General features: G+C 35.8%; 1 protein-coding gene and 1 long non-coding RNA gene across 3 annotated transcripts; one reads left to right on the top strand and one right to left on the bottom strand.

The window, feature by feature from the left end:
- Positions 1 to 377: 377 nt before the first annotated feature.
- On the bottom strand, positions 378 to 10,026 carry LOC117259234 (scavenger receptor cysteine-rich type 1 protein M130-like). 2 transcript variants are annotated; one of them, XR_013490994.1, is made up of 10 exons: positions 9,918 to 10,026; positions 7,474 to 7,506; positions 7,035 to 7,379; positions 6,451 to 6,765; positions 5,370 to 5,657; positions 4,077 to 4,391; positions 3,683 to 4,000; positions 2,888 to 3,171; positions 873 to 958; positions 378 to 763 (listed from the first exon to the last, which is right to left on the bottom strand). XR_013490994.1 is itself a non-coding variant. In XM_078167376.1 (10 exons), the coding sequence occupies exons 1-10, from the start codon at positions 9,961 to 9,963 to the stop codon at positions 746 to 748; spliced, it is 2,094 nt and encodes a 697-aa protein (XP_078023502.1). In that variant the 5' UTR covers positions 9,964 to 10,026; the 3' UTR covers positions 378 to 745. The 2 variants fall into 2 exon arrangements, 1 of the variants encoding a protein (XP_078023502.1); XM_078167376.1 differs by having other exon boundaries at positions 2,888 to 3,217.
- A 2,721-nt stretch (positions 10,027 to 12,747) lies between these two features.
- Positions 12,748 to 16,383, top strand: LOC144462875 (uncharacterized). The gene is made up of 3 exons (XR_013491043.1): positions 12,748 to 14,088; positions 15,070 to 15,136; positions 16,188 to 16,383. It is a non-coding gene; the product is annotated as an uncharacterized LOC144462875 (long non-coding RNA).
- The last annotated feature ends 5,481 nt before the right edge of the window (positions 16,384 to 21,864 follow it).

Genomic DNA, 21,864 nt, shown 5'->3' with positions numbered 1-21,864 from the left:
CATACGCAAGTAAGTTTAATGACTAAGGAAAGAAGTAAAAAGAGATGAGATAAAATGAGATAAGATGAGAAAAGGCAAGATAAGCATTGCGTTCTGTTTTTAATTTATTTTACAAATATTCAAAATACATACAGCATGAATATAGCAGTAGAACCTTTATACGGCCCACATATTTATATATTTATTTATTATTTTTATTATTATTCCATTATTTTATAAGTAAACGGAAACATCAAAAGTAAATAGAATCAGAATAAGAATGCCTTTATTGTCATTGCAAAAAGAATTTGCAACGAAATTCAAAGTGCTACACCTATTTCAGTGCTTAGGTTAAAAAAAAAAAAATAAAAAAAAAAGACAAAAAGAAACAACAACAGGAACATCCACACAGACATTCAATTTAGAATAACATAGTAACAGGTCATACTGATCAGTCAATCAAGAAAATAGCAGTGACTTTTAAAACGTCTATAAATTCAGCTTACTACACAAAAAACTGTATCAAAAGCAAAAATACAATCAACCAAAAACTATCGTTATTTTTAAAAGTTATCATGAAAAAATGAGCGTTGCTATTTCGAGATAAAGAAATAATTAATTTGTGATCCTAAGACATTACACGAATAATTGCAAGCAAGGCTGTTCTCAGAGATACTACTCTGTCCTTGGAGTCACGTCCTCTGTGTCACGTCTGACCCTTAGAACTGGAACCACCGAGAATATAATCCTTAATCTCAGTCTCTTGTTACAACTTCTGGCTGGCCTGGAAAGACAAACAAGCAAACATTGGCTGTTACTGCTAAAATATCTGGTCTCCTCTAACTAATCACATCACGCTAAATACTTCACTTAAATGAATAAAGATGATGTACCTTAGAGGTGAAGATGAAGGCAGTGATGAGTAGCATCATACCCAGCAGGATGACAACAAGTCTGACGATCAACGCAGTCAGAGAAACTGAAACAGATTTAAAATCACATAATTTTTATTAAAGTTAAAGCTAAACAATCCATATTTATCAAGCTTATATCAAAATTGTAAAACTGATGGACAACACTAAAATAACTGTCAGGAGCTGAATGGAAATTTTAGTTGAATAAGGGATTGTTCTTTACTTGTCAGAGGAGGTGGAGGGATGGGGCATGACCCTACTCGAAGCTGCAAATATATTTCCTTGAGCCTCCCTGAGTGGCTGGTGGAAAAATGCATGACCCTCCCTCCACCATAAAGGGACTAAATAAAGCATTGTAAACTATAGAGCCTTTTACTGTTAGGAAACAGTATGACGTTTTTTGGTGGGCGGGGCTTGGCTGGAGGCAAAACAATTCTCCATGGACATTAGCTAGCTCTAGCTAGCAAGTTTTGTTGTCTTGTTTTAGACAATGGAGGAAGATGATGTGAGTGGTGCATTCGGAAATATCCATTCCGAGTGCCGGAGCGCACTCTGGCACAAACTGGATCATTTGTAAATTGAATGACCTGTTCGGTTATCCAGAGCACCGCACTGTCGCAATGGCAGAGCACACTCTAGGCATTCTGTCTGGGGTGATGGAGCAGCAGAGTGTTGAGCGGAGTGAATGTGTGATTAATTTAACCCTTAATTAACTAATGTAGAAATAGAACGCTCCATTTCTTCGACCAACAGGGATCTCGTTTTAGTGTAGTGTCACACTGAATTTACAAATGCACCATGTCAGGTCACTCACTCTCTTAATACCTCCCCAGTTTCTGATGAGGTGGACATGATAACCCACACCACACATAACGTTATTCATCCCTACAACAGGAAATACTTTTCCCTAACCTGATATGAAGTGTGCTACACATGCGACCATTTTTGATGATGGCCTCCGCCCAGTCCTTTCATCTTGACCCGTTTAACCATAGTTGTCTCAGTATTGTTGATAAAATTTAATTTTGGAGCCATGACTCCTTCTATTCTGGCTCCCAATAACACAACAAGACGACACTTTAAGACTCCTATGTAGCCTACAGCCCTGTGGGGGCCAGTTGTGTTTTGCCTCCAGTGAATAAAATGACATCATAGTGTTGTTGGCCCTTAAAAGGTCTATTACTGGTACATGTAGAAGAATACATATACAGTATAGGCACACAATCAGGTGCACAAGTCTTTAAGTCTACAGGAATGTAGGTCCAACAAACCCTGGACTTTCATCCAGGAGCCCGGTGTTCGCTTTCCATATGAATGTAGAGCCAAACAACCTCCTAACCTAATCTCGTGTTTTTGTTGCACTGCGTTAATTGACACACTGTCCCAGGACGTCAACAGCAGGAGGAGCTGGAGGATGATCAACATCAACATGTTGACACTGATGGCACTGAACAAACGGCAATATGGAGAACGGCAGTAGCTCAGTCCATTGGGACTTGGCTTGGGAACCGGAAGGTCGCCAATTCAAGTCCCCATATAGACCAAGTATGGAGCTGGAGAGGTGCCAGTTTGCCTCCTGGGCACTGTTGAGGTGCCCTTGAGCAAGGCAATGAACCCCCAACTGCTCGAGGTGCCTATCCAAAGCAGCCTCCTCACTCTGACATCTCTCCATTTAATGCATGTATAGGTCCTGTTTGTGCCTGTGTGTGTAATTCCAGTCTGTGTGTGTATGACAACAGAGTGAAAAATGATAAATAATAAAAATGCATTTCCCCTCTGGATTAATAACGTATATCTCCTTCTTTGATATGTGATGAGTTGGGATGAGAACAGGTTGGTACCAATTATGCTGATAGCTATTTTATCTATCTTATTTAAAAAAAAAAAAGGTAAGTTAGTGGACTTTAGATTTGAGATGACTTTGTCATACATATCTGCTTGCATGTTAAAACAGTCAGTGTCACATTTCTGTGTTAGATTCTCTGTGAGGTTACCTGCCAGAGTGACATGGAGTGGCTGGCTCTCAGAGGAGAAGTTATGGTAGAAAACATAATTGTGATAAACACAGCGATACTCCCCTCGGTGGGTGTGGTCTGCAGCAGAGAACAGGAAATGGGCAGAGTGATTGACAGCTGGCAAGGTGTAGTTCTGAGCTCTGTTGGAGGAGGTGGAGATAAGCTGGAAGTAGCCTCCTGGGAACTGTGGTTCAACAGAGCACCTGAGGGTGAAGTTGGAGCCCATGAGCACCTGGACCCCCTGCTGCTTGGCATCAGAGACCCTGTCAGGGGAGGGACAGGAGGAGATGTTTGGTTCCGCCAGCACATCTGTAAACAAAAAGTGATTAGCTAAACTCAACCAAATCATGAAAACAGAGCCCAAGGAAGTAAAATCCCAGTGATTGGTTGCATTAAAAGCCTGTGGATAAACAACAGGTTGCTAGAAAACATCCACACTCACACTGTGTCTAAAAAGCTGCTGGAAACACAGCGATGGGTCAGTATAAATCCCTAACGTTTGGTACATAAGAAATTGCTGGAAACACAGCAATGACTGTTTTGTGGTCTTGAACAGTGGTCCACAGTCTATCCTTGGTGTCCCACCATCCACCATCCCCTCCACCTCCCAGTGGCAAAGTGACCTCATATACTATGTCACTTTAGAAACACTGATATGATTCATATGAAAAAAGCAAATGTAATGTATTCACGGTCTGTTTGGCAACAGGATAAGCAAAGGAATGTAATGTAACATCGTCTTTACCATACAGTAGGTGTCATTAATGGTGTTACCTGTGCAGATGATCTTCAGGCTGGCAGAACTGTATGAATTCCCTGTAGCTGTCGTACATTCCTTCAGTGTCGATCTCAACTCAACACAGGAGGAGTTGATCCACCACACAGATCTGACTAAATTTTCATTATACAACTCAAACGTTGAAAGATCAGAACCACAATCGAGCTGTCTACACACTGCAGCTCCAGCTGCAGACATAAGATCCCATCCATGATCAATTTTAGCCACAGATCTCCACTCTCTCTGGTTTTTCATCTCCAGTATTCCAGCACAGCGGCTGGCCTCTCCCACCAACCTGATATCACCTGGAGGATCTGAGCAAAGACATGAGAATAATTAGCAGAGGAAGTACGGCGGTATGGCGCATCACAGCTGCAGCTCCTCTTCTACCTGAGCAGGTGAGTCCAACAGCTTTGCCAGGTGAGCAGCTGTTCCTCTCTGAGCCTGAGCTTCTACAGTCCAGGAGAGCAGACTCATGGCCTCCACACTGGAACTCTTTGGTCCACATTGGAGCCTCCACCTCTCCATAGAGCGCCCCCTGGAGGAATGAAGGAGGCCCACAGCCAAGCTCCCTGCAGACCACCTCTGCATCCTGCTGGTCAAAGTCTGCTTCACACACTGGGGACCATGACTGGTTAGACTGGTCTGACTTCACCTCCAGTCTGCCTGAGCACAGACTGGTCCCATTCACCAGCCTGACAGAGTCTGGAGAGACAGAAACAGAGCAACTTTATTGATGCTGCACTACAAAAATGGGGGCTTTTTGTTGCTTTGGGGACATCACTCTGAAGGATTTGTGCCAATATAAAACACTTTGATACCTTGAGTTGAAATGGAGAGAGAGGCAGCACCCAGTTCAGTAGTTTGTCTTATTTTATTTAGCTTATTTTATCTTCTGTTTTATTTAGTTTTACTCTTTTTAAAATCTTTTTTTGTGTGACTTTTTCTAAGACCAAAACATTTATCTGGAAGACACTAATTGCTCAGTGGAGCTCAGGGGAACTCCAGAGTAGCTGATTGGTTCATCACCACCAACAGTACTTGCCATCTTTTGACAGGTTTAAGCATCACAGACTGGTAATGATCACCAGAAATCGAGCATAATCTCTATTTCGATTTATATGATTATCAACGAAAAACAAGGTACACACCATTCCAGTAGATTAGTTAGTGTTGCAAGGGTCCCTGCTGGCCCTAGATGTCAAAATGACATCAGAAAGATGTTGAACTCTCATGTTGCACAAACATTAAATTTTCGTTGCAATGACAATCGGATTGACAATATTATATTGTGTGGACAATAACATTATGGTGATTCGCAGATGTTGGGTTTTGTTCTTCACACCTTACGACTAAAAGTCATTAGTATTCTACATCAATTAATGTTACCATGAGATGTTGCCCAGACATTCAGTTTTGGTCCCCCAACATTGCAACCTAAATTCAACCAAATTTCATCATCAAAAGACGTTGATGTCAGCTGGGCTAAGGTGATTATTGAAACAGCAGTAGCAATAAACTGTATATTTCTCACTGTCAGGTGAAAGTCCTTTACAGTATTTTGAAGTAGTCATCTTCCAGTAACAGATCTAATTCTCTATCCTTTTACCAGTTTAAACTGGCAGATGTGTGACAGGCTGAGAAACTGTAAAGATTACGAGTAAATATTATTTATGGTGTTACCTGAGCAGGTTATCTCTTGGACGGTAAAAGAATATGAAAATTCTTTAAAACAATTCATCAGTGAAGATGCATCACAGTCAGATTTGATTGCCCAATTTTCACTGGCGGACTCCCGTCTTTCTCTAAATGAAACAACAGAGCCACAGTCCAGCTCTCTGCAAACTACGCCTGCTAATTTTAGCAGGTTCCAGTTGTTCGCAGCCACTGGTTTCCATTCGTCGAGCCGTTTCATCTCCAGCACGCCAGCACACCGGTTGGCCCCTCCATTCAGCCTGACACCACTAGGTTCTGGGTAGAAACAAGACAGAAGCTTTGAACAGAAAGCCAATTACAGGGCTGACACATAGAGACAGAAAACCGTTCACATTCACATTCACACTCCAACGTCACTGTAAACTGACAGAGATGCACTGTCACTCAGAGCAGGCTGCCCTTAATTATGCCTTATTTTCAGCCCTAGTAAAATAGAAATGGGTGAGTTATAAAAATTTTTTTTAGCCCTCATACAGTTGTCATGAATGTTGAAATTAGCTATAGAGACCAAATTTTTTTTGTACCAGGCTGTAAATATGTTTAGTTCTGCTGTAAAGTTGGACATTTTAACATGGGGGTCTATGGGGATTGACTCGCTCTTGGAGCCAGCCTCAAGTGGACGTTTGAGGAACTACAGTTTTTGGCGCTATCACATTCTCTTCATTCGTCAACACACTTGCGGCTTGGACCCAGGCCCAAAGGAAGTGCACCTGGCTTTGAATCCAATTTTTGTAGTGGCCGAACAGTGTAATTATACCTTCATGTGATGCCCTGTGCCCCAAAAAGACTCATAGACTTATATAGTGAAAGAAATGTCTGTAAATCTGTGGACACATTTCTTTGAGCATCACAACCCCTCCGAAATGATTTGTTTCACTATCAGGATTTGATCCATTCAGTCCAACAACATCTGGAAAGTCTAGAAAAGCTGCAACATTAAATCATGTGTTCCCCATTCAAGTTAATGGAGTGTGCCTGCTTTATGGTGCTTTGTAAGTGCTTTATAAGTATTCCTTTAAAGTCCACTGGTGATGATGTTTACTTCTACCTGAGCAGGTGAGTCCAACAGCTTTGCCAGGTGAGCAGCTGTTCCTCTCTGAGCCTGAGCTTCTACAGTCCAGGAGAGCAGACTCATGGCCTCCACACTGGAACTCTTTGGTCCACATTGGAGCCTCCACCTCTCCATAGAGCGCCCCCTGGAGGAATGAAGGAGGCCCACAGCCAAGCTCCCTGCAGACCACCTCTGCATCCTGCTGGTCAAAGTCTGCTTCACACACTGGGGACCATGACTGGTTAGACTGGTCTGACTTCACCTCCAGTCTGCCTGAGCACAGACTGGTCCCATTCACCAGCCTGACAGAGTCTGGATAGAGAGACAAAAACTCACCAACTGCAGATCAAATGACACTGAACCACATAAGAATTTTTTGTTAAACTGTTTTCTGACTTTACAGCCGACTGTTAAGGATTTATCTCTTCAGTTCAGTGTACACTGCTGAATAAGTGAAGTGTCATCAAAAAGTCAGTTCAAATATTCTTGTCAAGTCTTTTCAGTTTAGATTGTGCTCAAGTGGTTCATATTACGTCATCCACCACAGATAGAAACTGAACTGGAAAGTTACTGACACTGACCTGAACAGGTGATCTCCACCTTGGAAGAAGGCAATTCTGGGTTTGAGGACATTAAGGGCAGATAGTCATGTATGCATCCACCAGGGAAACCCCGTACCGTTCGCAGTGAAACAAGTGAGCCACAGTTGAGCTGTGTGCACACTTCAATTAGTGATGTCATGTCCCAGTCAATGTACTGGTCATCCACTCTGTTCCCAAAGCGATCAACCACTATTTGATCAACACGGAGGTGCTCAATCTTTGTTTTAGGCCTATATGGTGATTTCCACTCTCCCTGGAGTTTCATCTCTATTTTACCAGCACAGCGGCTGGCTCCTCCCACCAGCCTGACATCACCAGGCAACTCTGAACACAAATCAAAACAATCAGTGCATGAAATAAAGTTACTTCCACTTATCTTAAAAAGATGTGCAAAACAAGACTTTGATATCTCGTTTACCTTTTGCCCTCTGTGTGTCTTCAGCCCAGAACCCTGAGGACAGGAAGATTTGGAAAAGATGAGGATCAGGCTAAGGAAACTCAAAATTCATAAATGTGTCGCTAAATATATGATAATCATGTTTGTCAGAAATGTCATACAGATACTGAAACCATGGATACATTTTCTTCTCCCAGCTTTAGTGGAAACAAACTGAAGAGTTGTTAAAAGAATTGAGCTGTTGAGCTCAGATCACATGTGGATGTGATGACTGGACGGATTAAGAAACTCAAAAGTCTGCTGATTTGCACAATTATGATAATGGAGAAATATTATATACATAGAGCCAGATCCAGATCCCCCGTCCAGTCCAATGGACATATCTTTTCTAGGACGTCTAGATCTATGATTACTCTCATCTGACTCCACCCAAATGCACAGACTTATTTGATGGGATGTCTATAAACCAATCACAGTGTTCCACATCATCTTAAGTGGACTGCAGTAGAGCCACGCCCCCTTTATAAACAAGCATGGCCAACAGTGAAGCAAGGAGGAACAACAAGGTACATTTCAGTCTATTAATCATATTGGTAAAGTACAAAATTTGTGTTTAAAGTAAACATGAGATGTTATATTACAGAAATCCACCGTTGCAACCTTTTGTTTGTTTGTTTGTTTGTTTGGAACATAATTGGGTTCTGAACGGGTTCACGCTTTTTTGATTTTTAGTTGAATTTTAAAACCCACAAATGTAAATAACTGCTTGAATGTGCCAACCTTTAATTCAATTTGATGACAATTCTGTTTATTATATTGTTTACTGTAATTATTTACAAGTTACGTACTATGGAGGACCAAATCTGCCATAATGAAAAAATAAAAATAAAAAAAAAGTCTCAATAAATTAATAGTTGAAATAATAAAGAATGAAATTTAGAAATAAAAGTCTGAATTATCATAATAATAATAAATATGTAGGTTTATTTTGAACATATATAAACATGCAAAGAAATGGAAAACTTAATACATAAAATGTATATATTTATTTAACTTGATATTTATTTCTGTATTTATTAGTTTTCATATTTAAGTATTTTCTTATTCATTCTTATCTCTTTTCATGTATTTCTAATTGTTTTAATTTCTTGTTTTATTTATTTTCCTATTAATTCATTTTCCTTTTTATTTATTTCCGATTTTAGCCATTGGTTTATTGATATAACAGGTCGTAGGTAGATTATACTTGTCTCATAGCCCATTATGAGCCGTGGCGCAGCCTTAAATTAATATGACATCTTGTCATATTCGGGTATGACGAGGAAGGCTTCGCAATGGCTTGAACTCTCATATCGATAAACCAATGGCTGTTAAGTGACACATGAAGACACGCCCCCTCATTAACATATGGTCACTGAAATACAGAAATAAATAAAAGAATAAATGAATTAAAAGGGAAGTAAATAAACAGAGAAATGAATAAATAAAATGAGAAATAATTGTAAAGAGATAAGAAATAAAAAAAATTGTCAAATAAATAAAATATTTTATTTTTCTATTTCTGTGCAAATTCATAGATTTTCAAAATAACTGAGACTTTTTATTTCTATGGAGCCTATCCCAGCTGACACTGGGTGAGAGGCAGGGTTCACCCTGGACAGGTCACCAGACTATCACAGGGCTGACACATAGACAGACAACCATTCACACTCACATTCACACCTACGGACAATTTAGAGTCACCAATTAACCGGCATGTCTTTGGACTGTGGGAGGAAGCTGGAGCACCTGGAGGAAACCCACGCTGACACAGGGAGAACATGCAAACTCCACACAGAAGGGCACAGTCTAATTTATGCAATAACCCATCATTAAGCTCAACAAAAACTAGTTTGGTGTGAAATCACACTGTCTCCCTTCAACTCTCTGCTAGATTCAGGTTTACCAGGCCTCAAGCTCAAGAAACCCTCTGGTGCTGGCAAAGCAGAAGCACGAGCACGTGGGCATGCAAAAACAAAAAAATACCAAAAAAATGAATAAATTGTGGACGGGATGCCCTTTTTTCCTCTGGAGTACCTGTCTTGGAAAATGTCTGTGCACTGGACAGCTGCCTGGATGGACATCTGAGACCACAGAGTAAGTGCTAAGATACTTTTCTTTTTTTATTTTCTGAGTCAGCAGCAGCTGAGCTTGTTACAGATTTAAATGTCCTCAGTCATGTGGATCATGATGTTTATCTTGCTGTAGTATTATTTCCACACAAGTTATTAAACATACATACATACTCATGTAATATAGGGACTGATGGTCTGTGTATCCTGTCCAGAGGTTCCTCACATATCACCATACACACACACACACACACACACACACACACACATACACACACACAAATATCCTGACAGTTTCTTTCAGCTCTCTGTCTCCCCTCTAAAAAGTCTCAAATCATTAAAGCAGCGTCCTACCTGAGCTCCAGAGAGACAGAAACACAATCAGCGCTCTGAGATCCATGTCCACTCAGCGTCCCTGTCACTGTGTCTTCTTCATGTGCCGTCTCTGCTCTTTAAATCACTTTATCACACAGCCCCAGCCCTCTCACAGAATTTTTTTAAACCGTTTCCTGTACACATTGACTGTGAGCTGTTTTCGTCTCAAAGCATCAAATACTTTATCAGGGAAATATGTAAATTCAAATAATATTGATACTTAACACTGTAAAAAGTAACAAGTCATTTCCACCTAAAAAAGTAGGTTTCCATGCTGCCTTAAAATTTTAGATTGGTCAGAATCTCCATGTGGGAAAAATCCAGGAAGTAAAGCAAACGCTGAAGAAGAGTACACTTGCAAGAGAAATGTGACACTTTCTAATGTCACAATGGAGGGACAACTACGCAGGTTGATTATATTGACTATATTGCTGTCATTGTTCATTTTAGCTCCAACTAGAAAACAGTGTTTTGATGCATTGGATGTTTTGTATTAATAATCTGAATCTGTAAAATAAAGTTTCTAAAATAAATGTGGTTCAGTAAAATATGGTTTAAAAAAGACCCTATGAAGTTTTCCTGCCTTTGAATATTTAGGTTTAACTTTATTCTTCTGTTAGATATCATCAGTTATACACTTTATAATCTTTACACAATGAGTTTGTTGTCCGATCACACATATTGTTTTATGTCCTTGTCATACCTATCTTATATTTTTCAGTTTCTGCCACTTTATGTGCAGGTTTGTCACAATATATAACAATTCTTATTTTATTTCACTGTTGTTTCCTTTCTATTTATTTGGCATTGGACGTTTTTCTTGTTCCTAAATAAGTTAACTATTCATATTGTACATTTATGTCATTTTCATCTTCAATTTTTGTCAATATGGTTTTTTTTTTGTTTGTTTGTTTGTTTGTTTGTTTTTGTCTAGTAGGGCCACACACACATATATCATGTGACCTGTGTCACATGACCCTCACATGATCTCTAAAATTGCACACCTGTTTCTAAGGCCCAATCCCAATACCCCCCCTTTGTCCACTACCCCTTAGCCCTTGGCCCTACCCCTAGCCGTTGTCCACTACCCCTTAGCCCTTGGCCCTACCCCTTGGCCCTCGAAATGAAGCAACGTGGGGTAGGGGTTGAAATCTTTCCCTAGGAACTGGGACACCACTCACTACGTCACCGCGTCGGTTACGTTCACGCATACCTAACTATTTTAAACAGGAAGCTGCGAGCCATCTACATTTCCAACAGGCATCTACAATGGAGTCTCCAGTCGAGTTCATCCTACCTATTGTGTTTGCTGCATTCATCATGCTTCGTTTGATGAACGACAGACGACAGGGGACTTCAGCTCGCTAGCTAACCAGCTAACAGTACGAGGCAGCATAGTTATACTAGCTGGCGTGTTATCGTAATGTGAAAAGTCCGACAATTTTGCAGAACAGGACAGATGACAGACTAACTAGCCAACAAGCAACCTGACGACGGTAACGTTAGCTATGTTTCAGCACCAAAACCACTGAGTTTTGATCTGGAAAATCATGCTTTGGTTTAAAATTCCTGGTTTTGGTGCACTATCCTCACTGAAAAAACAGTGACAGGTCGCTACAAAACACCAATATTGGTGCCTAAAAACCCATCAGACACACAGCCACAGGTTGCTACAAGTGTTAACTTTTTCCCCCATCTCATGCTCGGTGGTAGCCATGGCGACGTCTACCCCTCACTGGCAAGTCAGCATCTGAAATCCTTCGCTCCGAAGGGCTAGTTTCATACCCACTACCCCTCGTTATCCCCCCTACCCCTACACGCAAAATGGAACTGGGACACCACTAGCCCTCGCGGGAACGCGCAAATCTGGGGGTAGGTATGAATTCATATAAGTTTGGATTCGACTCTTCTCTCTGATGCAGGATGAGCTTTCATCTCCAGTCTGGATGGCCGGGTCCAATAATTTGCTGAGTGCTGCAAGGCCTGAAATTTAGGAAAATGATTGGTAGATCATTGAACGTGTCAAACATATAAAATGCAATTGGAAACAGCAGCTTTATATCAGTACATCCAGCGGAAAGATGCGTGACTTTTGGTACAAACCACATAAATCTGATGAGACGGTAAAAAGATGGCAAGGAAGCTGATGTGTCGCAACTGATGGCTTTAAGTCACGTCTTCACCATAACAACTTGATATCTAACCACCTCAAACTCAGGTGTTAAACTCTCTCTGCTTTTAGAACGTGTATTTTGCAAAATCATGCCATTAAAATGTTGCGCTTCAACAACATCAGAAGCATCAAAGCACAAACTGGCAGTATTAATATGCAACAGTGGTGGAAAATATATTTACTCATGTACTTTACAGTTCTGCTGTACTTTACTTGAATATTTCCATTTTCTGTTACTTCTACTCCTCGACATCTCAGAGGGAAATATTGTGCTTAAAGATAAAAAACAACAACTGACAAGCTCACTCAGTGTAAAAATACATACCTAGCTAGCTAGCCAGCTAATGCGCCAATGTAGGGGTAGGGCCAAGGGGTAGGGCTAAGGGGGAGTATTGGGACGGGCCCTAATACTTAGCCCTACCCCAAGTTGTTATGGTGAAGACGTGACTTAAAGCCATCAGTTGCAACACATCAGCTTCCTTGCCATCTTTTTATCGTCTCATCAGATTTATGTGGTTTGTACCAAAAGTCACGCATCTTTCCGCTGGATGTACTGATATAAAGCTGCTGTTTCCAATTGCATTTTATAATGTTTGACATGTTCAATGATCTACCAATCATTTTCCTAAATTTCAGGCCTTGCAGCACTCAGCAAATTATTGGACCCAGCCATCCAGACTGGAGATGAAAGCTCATCCTGCATCAGAGAGAAGAGTCGAATCCAAACTTATATGAATTCATGTGTTGAGCAACAGTATCAGTGGGCAGGTTTAACATCCGCCTGTGACGCTGCTGATGAGGTTGATAAGGTTACTGGTAACTGGACAGATTACTGGAACTCTTAAAATTTATTTATGATTGATGATAAACTCTCCTGAAGATAAAAATGTAAGAAAAAAAAGTGCACAGCACTGGACAAATAAGCCATAGTAATAAAGAAATGCAACCTGTAAAATAGTAATTTAAAAAGCCATGCTTTAGTAAATCATATAAATGTAAAAAAAGAAGAAATCATAGAAAAGTCATAGTAAAGTATGTCATAATAAGTTAAACATTAGTATGCCATGAAACATGTGAAAAACAGTGAAAGCATAGTGTGTCATAAAAAAGTCACAATATAAAATGTCATAAAAAATTTTTCAAAAAATCATATTTTTATGTTTTACTATTAAATAATATTTAACAAATAAAACTAGACAAATATTTATTAAGTATTTAATGATACATAGATATATCTAATATGTATAATAGATGAATACATTTAAATTAAAATAATTAAATTACAGATGTAGGTGTGTGTTTGTGTCTGCAGCTCTGCTTGTAGTTTCTGCTTGTGTCCACAAGAGGGCGCCATTACACCAGAAACCAGCAGCTGACAGGTAAAATTCACTCAGTGAACTTTAAAGGTTTTAAAACGTTTTGAGTAATTCTCATTTATATCATATGTGTATCATTAAAAAATCTTTTACTTAAGTATGTCATGGAAAATATACATGTTTATTTTTAATCAAATAAAGTCATGGTAAAGTATGTAATGTAAGGTCAAACATTAGCATGCCATACAAAATGAGGGGAAAAATCCTAAAATAAAATAGTCAGAGTAAAGGTTATCATAAAGAATATTTTTAAACTATTTAAAAAGTCGTTGTATAGTATGTATTAAAAGAAAAATTTGGAAAAAAAATCCTGACACTTAATGATATTGTATCTCATAAAATAGTTTAACGCATTTATTTCTTTAATGTTTTAATTTGACATACCTTGAACCAATTTTTAAAAGTATAAACAAACATTTATTTAATATTTGAAGATATACAGATATATGTATATTAGATGAATACATATAAATTAAAATAATCAAATTCGAGTGAAAAAAAACTACTTGTTTTAATGTGTGTTTGTGTCTGCAGTTCTGCTTGTAGTTCCTGCTTGTGTCCACAAGAGGGCGCCATTACACCAGAAACCAGCAGCTGACAGGTAAAACTCACTCAGTGAAATTTAAAAGGTTTTTAAACGTTTTATTTGACTTATTATTGAATATTCGTCCTTCACCACATCTCCAGAGTGAAAAACAGCTCATTATGATTTCCTTATTTCACTATATTCATTTTAAATACTAAAGCCCTTTTATTGTATTTATTTGTATTATTTTTTTGCCAAAACTCATCATATACTTTATCATTAATATATATATATATATATATATATATATATATATATATGTATATATATATCATTAAAAGAGTCATGGTATAATATGTCATGAAAATGCAGGAAAATAATAATAATAATAATAAAAAATAAATAAATCACTACTATTCATAGTATAGAATGTCATAAACAAACATGAAAAAATCACAGTATCGTAATACATAAAGGTCTTTACACACAGTAGGGTATGTCATATTAATAATAAAAATCATTTTAAAAAGTCATAGACATGTGTATCATAAATACACTATGCCATATAAAATAAAATTAAAAAGAACAAAAAAAAAGTTGAGGTATATCACATAATAAAAATACGTAGTAAAATGTGCTATAAAAGATGTCCACAAAATTTCAAAAATGTCACAGTATATCTTATCAAACAAAAATCATAAAAAAGTCACGGAATAGAACGTCATAAAAATGCAGGAAAAAAAGATTATAAAACTCTTACAGTTATTATGTGGTATAAATGTAAAAGGAGAAATCATTAAAAAGTGACAGTATAGTATGCCACAAAAAACTGTGAAACAAAAAAGTGCAGACAAAAGTCAAAGTATAGTATGTCATGAAAAAGTCACAATATAATATGCCATGAAAAAATGTAAAAACCCTAAAAAACTTTGTTTTCATTTTAAACACGCCTAGCAAACATAAACAAATATGATGTGTATATTTATCTTAGCTATATATTAGATTACTACATTTAGATTGAAATAATGAAATAAATGTGTGTATTTGTATCTGCAGCGCTGCTTGTAGTTCCAGCCTGTGTCCACAAGAGGGCGCCATTACACCAGAAACCATTAGCTGACAGGTAAAACTCACTCAGTGAACTTTAAAAGGGTTTTAAACGTTTTATTTGACTTATTCTTATTTATATCATATATCATTGAAGAATAGTTTTACTTAAGTATGTCATGGAATCAAAATAAAGTCAAAGTATAGTATGTCATGGAAAAAGTGAGGAAATAAATCTTAAAAGGTTTTAAAACGTTTTATTTGACTTATTCTTATTTATATCATATATCATCAAAAAATAGTTTTACTTAAGTATGTCATGGAATCAAAATAAAGTCAAAGTATAGTATGTCAAAAACTTTTTTTTAAAAGGCAAATTATACCTTGTCATGAAAAATATTTTCTAAATAATTTAAAAAGTTTTTCAGTCAATTCAATTCAATTTTATTTATAAAGCCCAATATCACAAATCACAATTTGCCTCACAGGGCTTTACAGCATACGACATCCCTCTGTCCTTAGGACCCTCACAGCGGTTAAAGAGAAACTCCCCCAAAAAAACTCCTTTAACAGGGAAAAAAACCAGTAGAAACCTCAGGAAGAGCAACTGAGGAGGGATCCCTCTTCCAGGACGGACAGATGTGCAATAGATGTCGTACAGAACAGATCAACATAATAAATTAACAGTAATCCGTATGACACAATGAGACAGAGAGAGAGATGCAGGACAGACGGTAATGACAGTAGCTTACAACAACATTAATGATCATTAATCATTGTATAGTATGTAAGAAAATATATCTATTTTTAAAAAAAAAATCATGAAACATAACAGCATAGTATCTCATGAAATAGTTTATTGCATTAATTTATTTAATGTTTTAATCTGAAATACTTTAAACACATTTTTGAAAGTATAAAAAAACATTTATTTAGCATTTAAAGACACTGCAGCTCTGTTTGTAGTTCTCACTGGTGTCCACAAGAGGGCGCCATTACACCAGAAACCAGCAGCTGACACATAAAACTCACTCAGTGAACTTGTTATGACTGTTGTAGTGATTTATGTAAGTTTGTGTTTACCTGCATGTTTTCTCTCCGTGTTTTTGTTTTGTTTATGTAAATAGGTGTGTGCCACAGCCCGGTGGCGATTGGCGGATTGTTTAGGTCCTCGTTTCTGGTTGGCTACAGCCGAGGGCGTTCGACTTTTAAAGGGCCAAGATGGCGGCTGCTTGCCGGCTAGCAGGCATTCCTCACCTTCCTCCTTCCCCAACCGGCCACGCGTTGTGTACTGATTCATGAATAAAATGTCATTGTATAGCATGTCATCAAAAATCGCGGAAAAACATCATAGTGTAGTATGTGGTCAAAAATGGCAAAAAAAATGTCATACTATAGTATATCGTCAGAAATTGCCAAAAAATGTCGTATGTTGTCAAACATTGCCGGAAAAAAGTCATAGTGTAGTGTCGTCAAAAATTGCGAAACATTATAGCAAAACGTTGTGTAGAATCATATACGATGTCAAAAAGAAATCATAGTATAGCATGTCAACAGTAGTCATAGTATAGTATATTTGACAAAAAGGAAAAACGTCAAGGTATATTATGTTGAAAAAAGTGAAAAAAGCAGAATATATCATGTCAAAGAAAGTCACAGTATTCAATTTCAATTCAATTCAATTTTATTTTTAAATCCCAATATCACAAATCACAATTTGCCTCAGAGGCTTTACAGCATATGACATCCCTCTGTCCTTTGGACCCTCACAGCACATAAGGAAAAAGCAGGAAGAGCAACTGAGGAGGGATCCCTCTTCCAGGATGGACAGACGTGCAATACATGTTGTACAGAACAGATCAACATAATAAATTTGCAGTTATCCATATGACAAAATGATACATTGAGAGAGACAGAGACCAAGAGAGCCAGAGCCAGACAGAGATACAGGGCAGACAGTAATGATAATAGATACAAAAATATTGATTCAAGTAAATTGTGGTACCATATGTTGTAAGTATATATTTATATATTAGCATATGTATGTGGCAATAGTCATATGTGTATATTAACAGTAGAAGTATGACTAATGATAACAGCAGCAGTAGGAGGCATCAGGCAGGACCTCGGCAGCAGCACAACTACAACACATCATTCAGGCATGGCTGCAATACGAGTTAACCTGCAAGACAGTAGTATGCCATAAAAAGTCATAGTATAGTATGTCATAAAAAGTCATAGTATAGTATGTCATAAGACAGTCATAGTATAGTATGCCATAAAACAGTCATAGTATAGTATGTCATAAAACAGTCATAGAATAGTATGCCATAAAACAGTCATAGTATAGTATGTCATAAAACAGTCATAGTATAGTATGCCATAAAAAGTCATAGTATAGTATGTCATAAAACAGTCATAGTATAGTATGTCATAAAACAGTCATAGTATAGTATGCCATAAAAAGTCATAGTATAGTATGTCATAAAAAAGTCATAGTATAGTATGTCATAAAACAGTCATAGTATAGTATGCCATAAAACAGTCATAGTATAGTATGCCATAAAACAGTCATAGTATAGTATGTCATAAAACAGTCATAGAATAGTATGTCATAAAACAGTCATAGTATAGTATGTCATAAAACAGTCATAGAATAGTATGTCATAAAAAAGTCATAGTATAGTATGTCATAAAACAGTCATAGTATAGTATGTCATAAAACAGTCATAGAATAGTATGTCATAAAAAAGTCATAGTATGTCATAAAAAAGTCATAGTATAGTATGCCATAAAAAGTCATAGTATAGTATGTCATAAAAAGGCATAGTATAGTATGTCATAAGACAGTCATAGTATAGTATGCCATAAAACAGTCATAGTATAGTATGTCATAAAACAGTCATAGAATAGTATGCCATAAAACAGTCATAGTATAGTATGTCATAAAACAGTCATAGTATAGTATGTCATAAAACAGTCATAGTATAGTATGCCATAAAAAGTCATAGTATAGTATGTCATAAAACAGTCATAGTATAGTATGTCATAAAACAGTCATAGTATAGTATGTCATAAAAAAGTCATAGTATAGTATGTCATAAAACAGTCATAGTATAGTATGTCATAAAACAGTCATAGTATGCCATAAAACAGTCATAGTATAGTATGTCATAAAACAGTCATAGTATGCCATAAAACAGTCATAGTATAGTATGCCATAAAACAGTCATAGTATGCCATAAAACAGTCATAGTATAGTATGTCATAAAACAGTCATAGAATAGTATGTCATAAAACAGTCATAGTATAGTATGTCATAAAACAGTCATAGAATAGTATGTCATAAAAAAGTCATAGTATAGTATGTCATAAAACAGTCATAGTATAGTATGTCATAAAACAGTCATAGAATAGTATGTCATAAAAAAGTCATAGTATGTCATAAAAAAGTCATAGTATAGTATGTCATAAAAAGTCATAGTATAGTATGTCATAAAAAAGTCATAGTATAGTATGTCATAAAAAGTCATAGTATAGTATGTCATAAAAAAGTCATAGTATAGTATGCCATAAAACAGTCATAGTATAGTATGTCATAAAACAGTCATAGAATAGTATGTCATAAAACAGTCATAGTATAGTATGTCATAAAACAGTCATAGAATAGTATGTCATAAAACAGTCATAGTATGTCATAAAAAAGTCATAGTATAGTATGCCATAAAACAGTCATAGTATAGTATGTCATAAAACAGTCATAGAATAGTATGTCATAAAACAGTCATAGAATAGTATGTCATAAAACAGTCATAGTATAGTATGTCATAAAACAGTCATAGAATAGTATGTCATAAAACAGTCATAGTATGTCATAAAAAAGTCATAGTATAGTATGTCATAAAAAGTCATAGTATAGTATGTCATAAAAAAGTCATAGTATAGTATGCCATAAAACAGTCATAGTATAGTATGTCATAAAACAGTCATAGTTTAGTATGTCATAAAACAGTCATAGTATAGTATGCCATAAAAAGTCATAGTATAGTATGTCATAAAACAGTCATAGTATAGTATGTCATAAAACAGTCATAGTATAGTATGTCATAAAACAGTCATAGAATAGTATGCCATAAAAAGTCATAGTATAGTATGTCATAAAACAGTCATAGTATAGTATGCCATAAAAAGTCATAGTATAGTATGTCATAAAAAGTCATAGTATAGTATGTCATAAGACAGTCATAGTATAGTATGCCATAAAACAGTCATAGTATAGTATGTCATAAAACAGTCATAGAATAGTATGCCATAAAACAGTCATAGTATAGTATGTCATAAAACAGTCATAGTTTAGTATGTCATAAAACAGTCATAGTATAGTATGTCATAAAACAGTCATAGTATAGTATGCCATAAAAAGTCATAGTATAGTATGTCATAAAACAGTCATAGTATAGTATGTCATAAAACAGTCATAGTATAGTATGCCATAAACAGTCATAGTATAGTATGTCATAAAACAGTCATAGTATAGTATGTCATAAAACAGTCATAGTATAGTATGTCATAAAACAGTCATAGTTTAGTATGTCATAAAACAGTCATAGTATAGTATGTCATAAAACAGTCATAGTATAGTATGCCATAAAAAGTCATAGTATAGTATGTCATAAAACAGTCATAGTATAGTATGTCATAAAACAGTCATAGTATAGTATGTCATAAAACAGTCATAGTTTAGTATGTCATAAAACAGTCATAGTATAGTATGTCATAAAACAGCCATAGTATAGTATGCCATAAAAAGTCATAGTATAGTATGTCATAAAACAGTCATAGTATAGTATGCCATAAAAAGTCATAGTATAGTATGCCATAAAACAGTCATAGTATAGTATGTCATAAAACAGTCATAGTTTAGTATGTCCTAAAACAGTCATAGTATAGTATGCCATAAAAAGTCATAGTATAGTATGTCATAAAACAGTCATAGTATAGTATGCCATAAAAAGTCATAGTATAGTATGTCATAAAACAGTCATAGTATAGTATGCCATAAAACAGTCATAGTATAGTATGTCATAAAACAGTCACAGTATAGTATGTCATAAAACAGTCATAGAATAGTATGCCATAAAACAGTCACAGTATAGTATGCCATAAAAAGTCATAGTATAGTATGTCATAAAACAGTCATAGAATAGTATGCCATAAAACAGTCATAGTATAGTATGTCATAAAACAGTCATAAAATAGTATGCCATAAAAAGTCATAGTATAGTATGTCATAAAACAGTCATAGTATAGTATGCCATAAAACAGTCATAGTATAGTATGTCATAAAACAGTCATAGTATAGTATGTCATAAAACAGTCATAGTATAGTATGCCATAAAACAGTCATAGTATAGTATGTCATAAAAAAGTCATAGTATAGTATGTCATAAAACAGTCATAGTATAGTATGTCATAAAAAAGTCATAGTATAGTATGTCATAAAACAGTCACAGTATAGTATGTCATAAAAAAGTCATAGTATAGTATGTCATAAAACAGTCACAGTATAGTATGTCATAAAAAAGTCATAGTATAGTATGTCATAAAACAGTCATAGTATAGTATGCCATAAAACAGTCATAGAATAGTATGTCATAAAAAAAGTCATAGTATAGTATGTCATAAAACAGTCATAGTATAGTATGTCATAAAAAAGTCATAGTATAGTATGTCATAAAACAGTCATAGTATAGTATGTCATAAAAAAGTCATAGTATAGTATGTCATAAAAAAGTCATAGTATAGTATGCCATAAAACAGTCATAGTATAGTATGTCATAAAACAGTCATAGAATAGTATGTCATAAAACAGTCATAGTATAGTATGTCATAAAACAGTCATAGTATAGTATGTCATAAAAAAGTCATAGTATAGTATGCCATAAAACAGTCATAGTATAGTATGCCATAAAACAGTCATAGTATAGTATGTCATAAAACAGTCATAGAATAGTATGTCATAAAACAGTCATAGTATAGTATGTCATAAAACAGTCATAGAATAGTATGTCATAAAAAAGTCATAGTATAGTATGTCATAAAACAGTCATAGTATAGTATGTCATAAAACAGTCATAGTATGTCATAAAAAAGTCATAGTATAGTATGTCATAAAAAGTCATAGTATAGTATGTCATAAAACAGTCATAGTATAGTATGTCATAAAACAGTCATAGTATAGTATGTCATAAAACAGTCATAGAATAGTATGTCATAAAACAGTCATAGTATAGTATGTCATAAAACAGTCATAGTATAGTATGTCATAAAACAGTCATAGAATAGTATGTCATAAAACAGTCATAGTATAGTATGTCATAAAAAGTCATAGTATAGTATGTCATAAAACAGTCATAGTATAGTATGTCATAAAACAGTCATAGTATAGTATGTCATAAAAAAGTCATAGTATAGTATGTCATAAAACAGTCATAGTATAGTATGTCATAAAACAGTCATAGTATAGTATGTCATAAAAAAGTCATAGTATAGTATGCCATAAAACAGTCATAGTATAGTATGTCATAAAACAGTCATAGAATAGTATGTCATAAAACAGTCATAGTATAGTATGTCATAAAACAGTCATAGAATAGTATGTCATAAAAAAGTCATAGTATAGTATGTCATAAAACAGTCATAGTATAGTATGTCATAAAACAGTCATAGAATAGTATGTCATAAAAAAGTCATAGTATAGTATGTCATAAAACAGTCATAGTATGTCATAAAAGTCATAGTATA

This window comes from Epinephelus lanceolatus, chromosome 4 (assembly GCF_041903045.1).
Source record: "Epinephelus lanceolatus isolate andai-2023 chromosome 4, ASM4190304v1, whole genome shotgun sequence".
NCBI classification, from domain to species: Eukaryota; Metazoa; Chordata; class Actinopteri; order Perciformes; family Serranidae; genus Epinephelus; species Epinephelus lanceolatus.
Note: the sequence above shows the minus strand (reverse complement) of the source record. Positions and strands in the feature narration are given on the sequence as shown.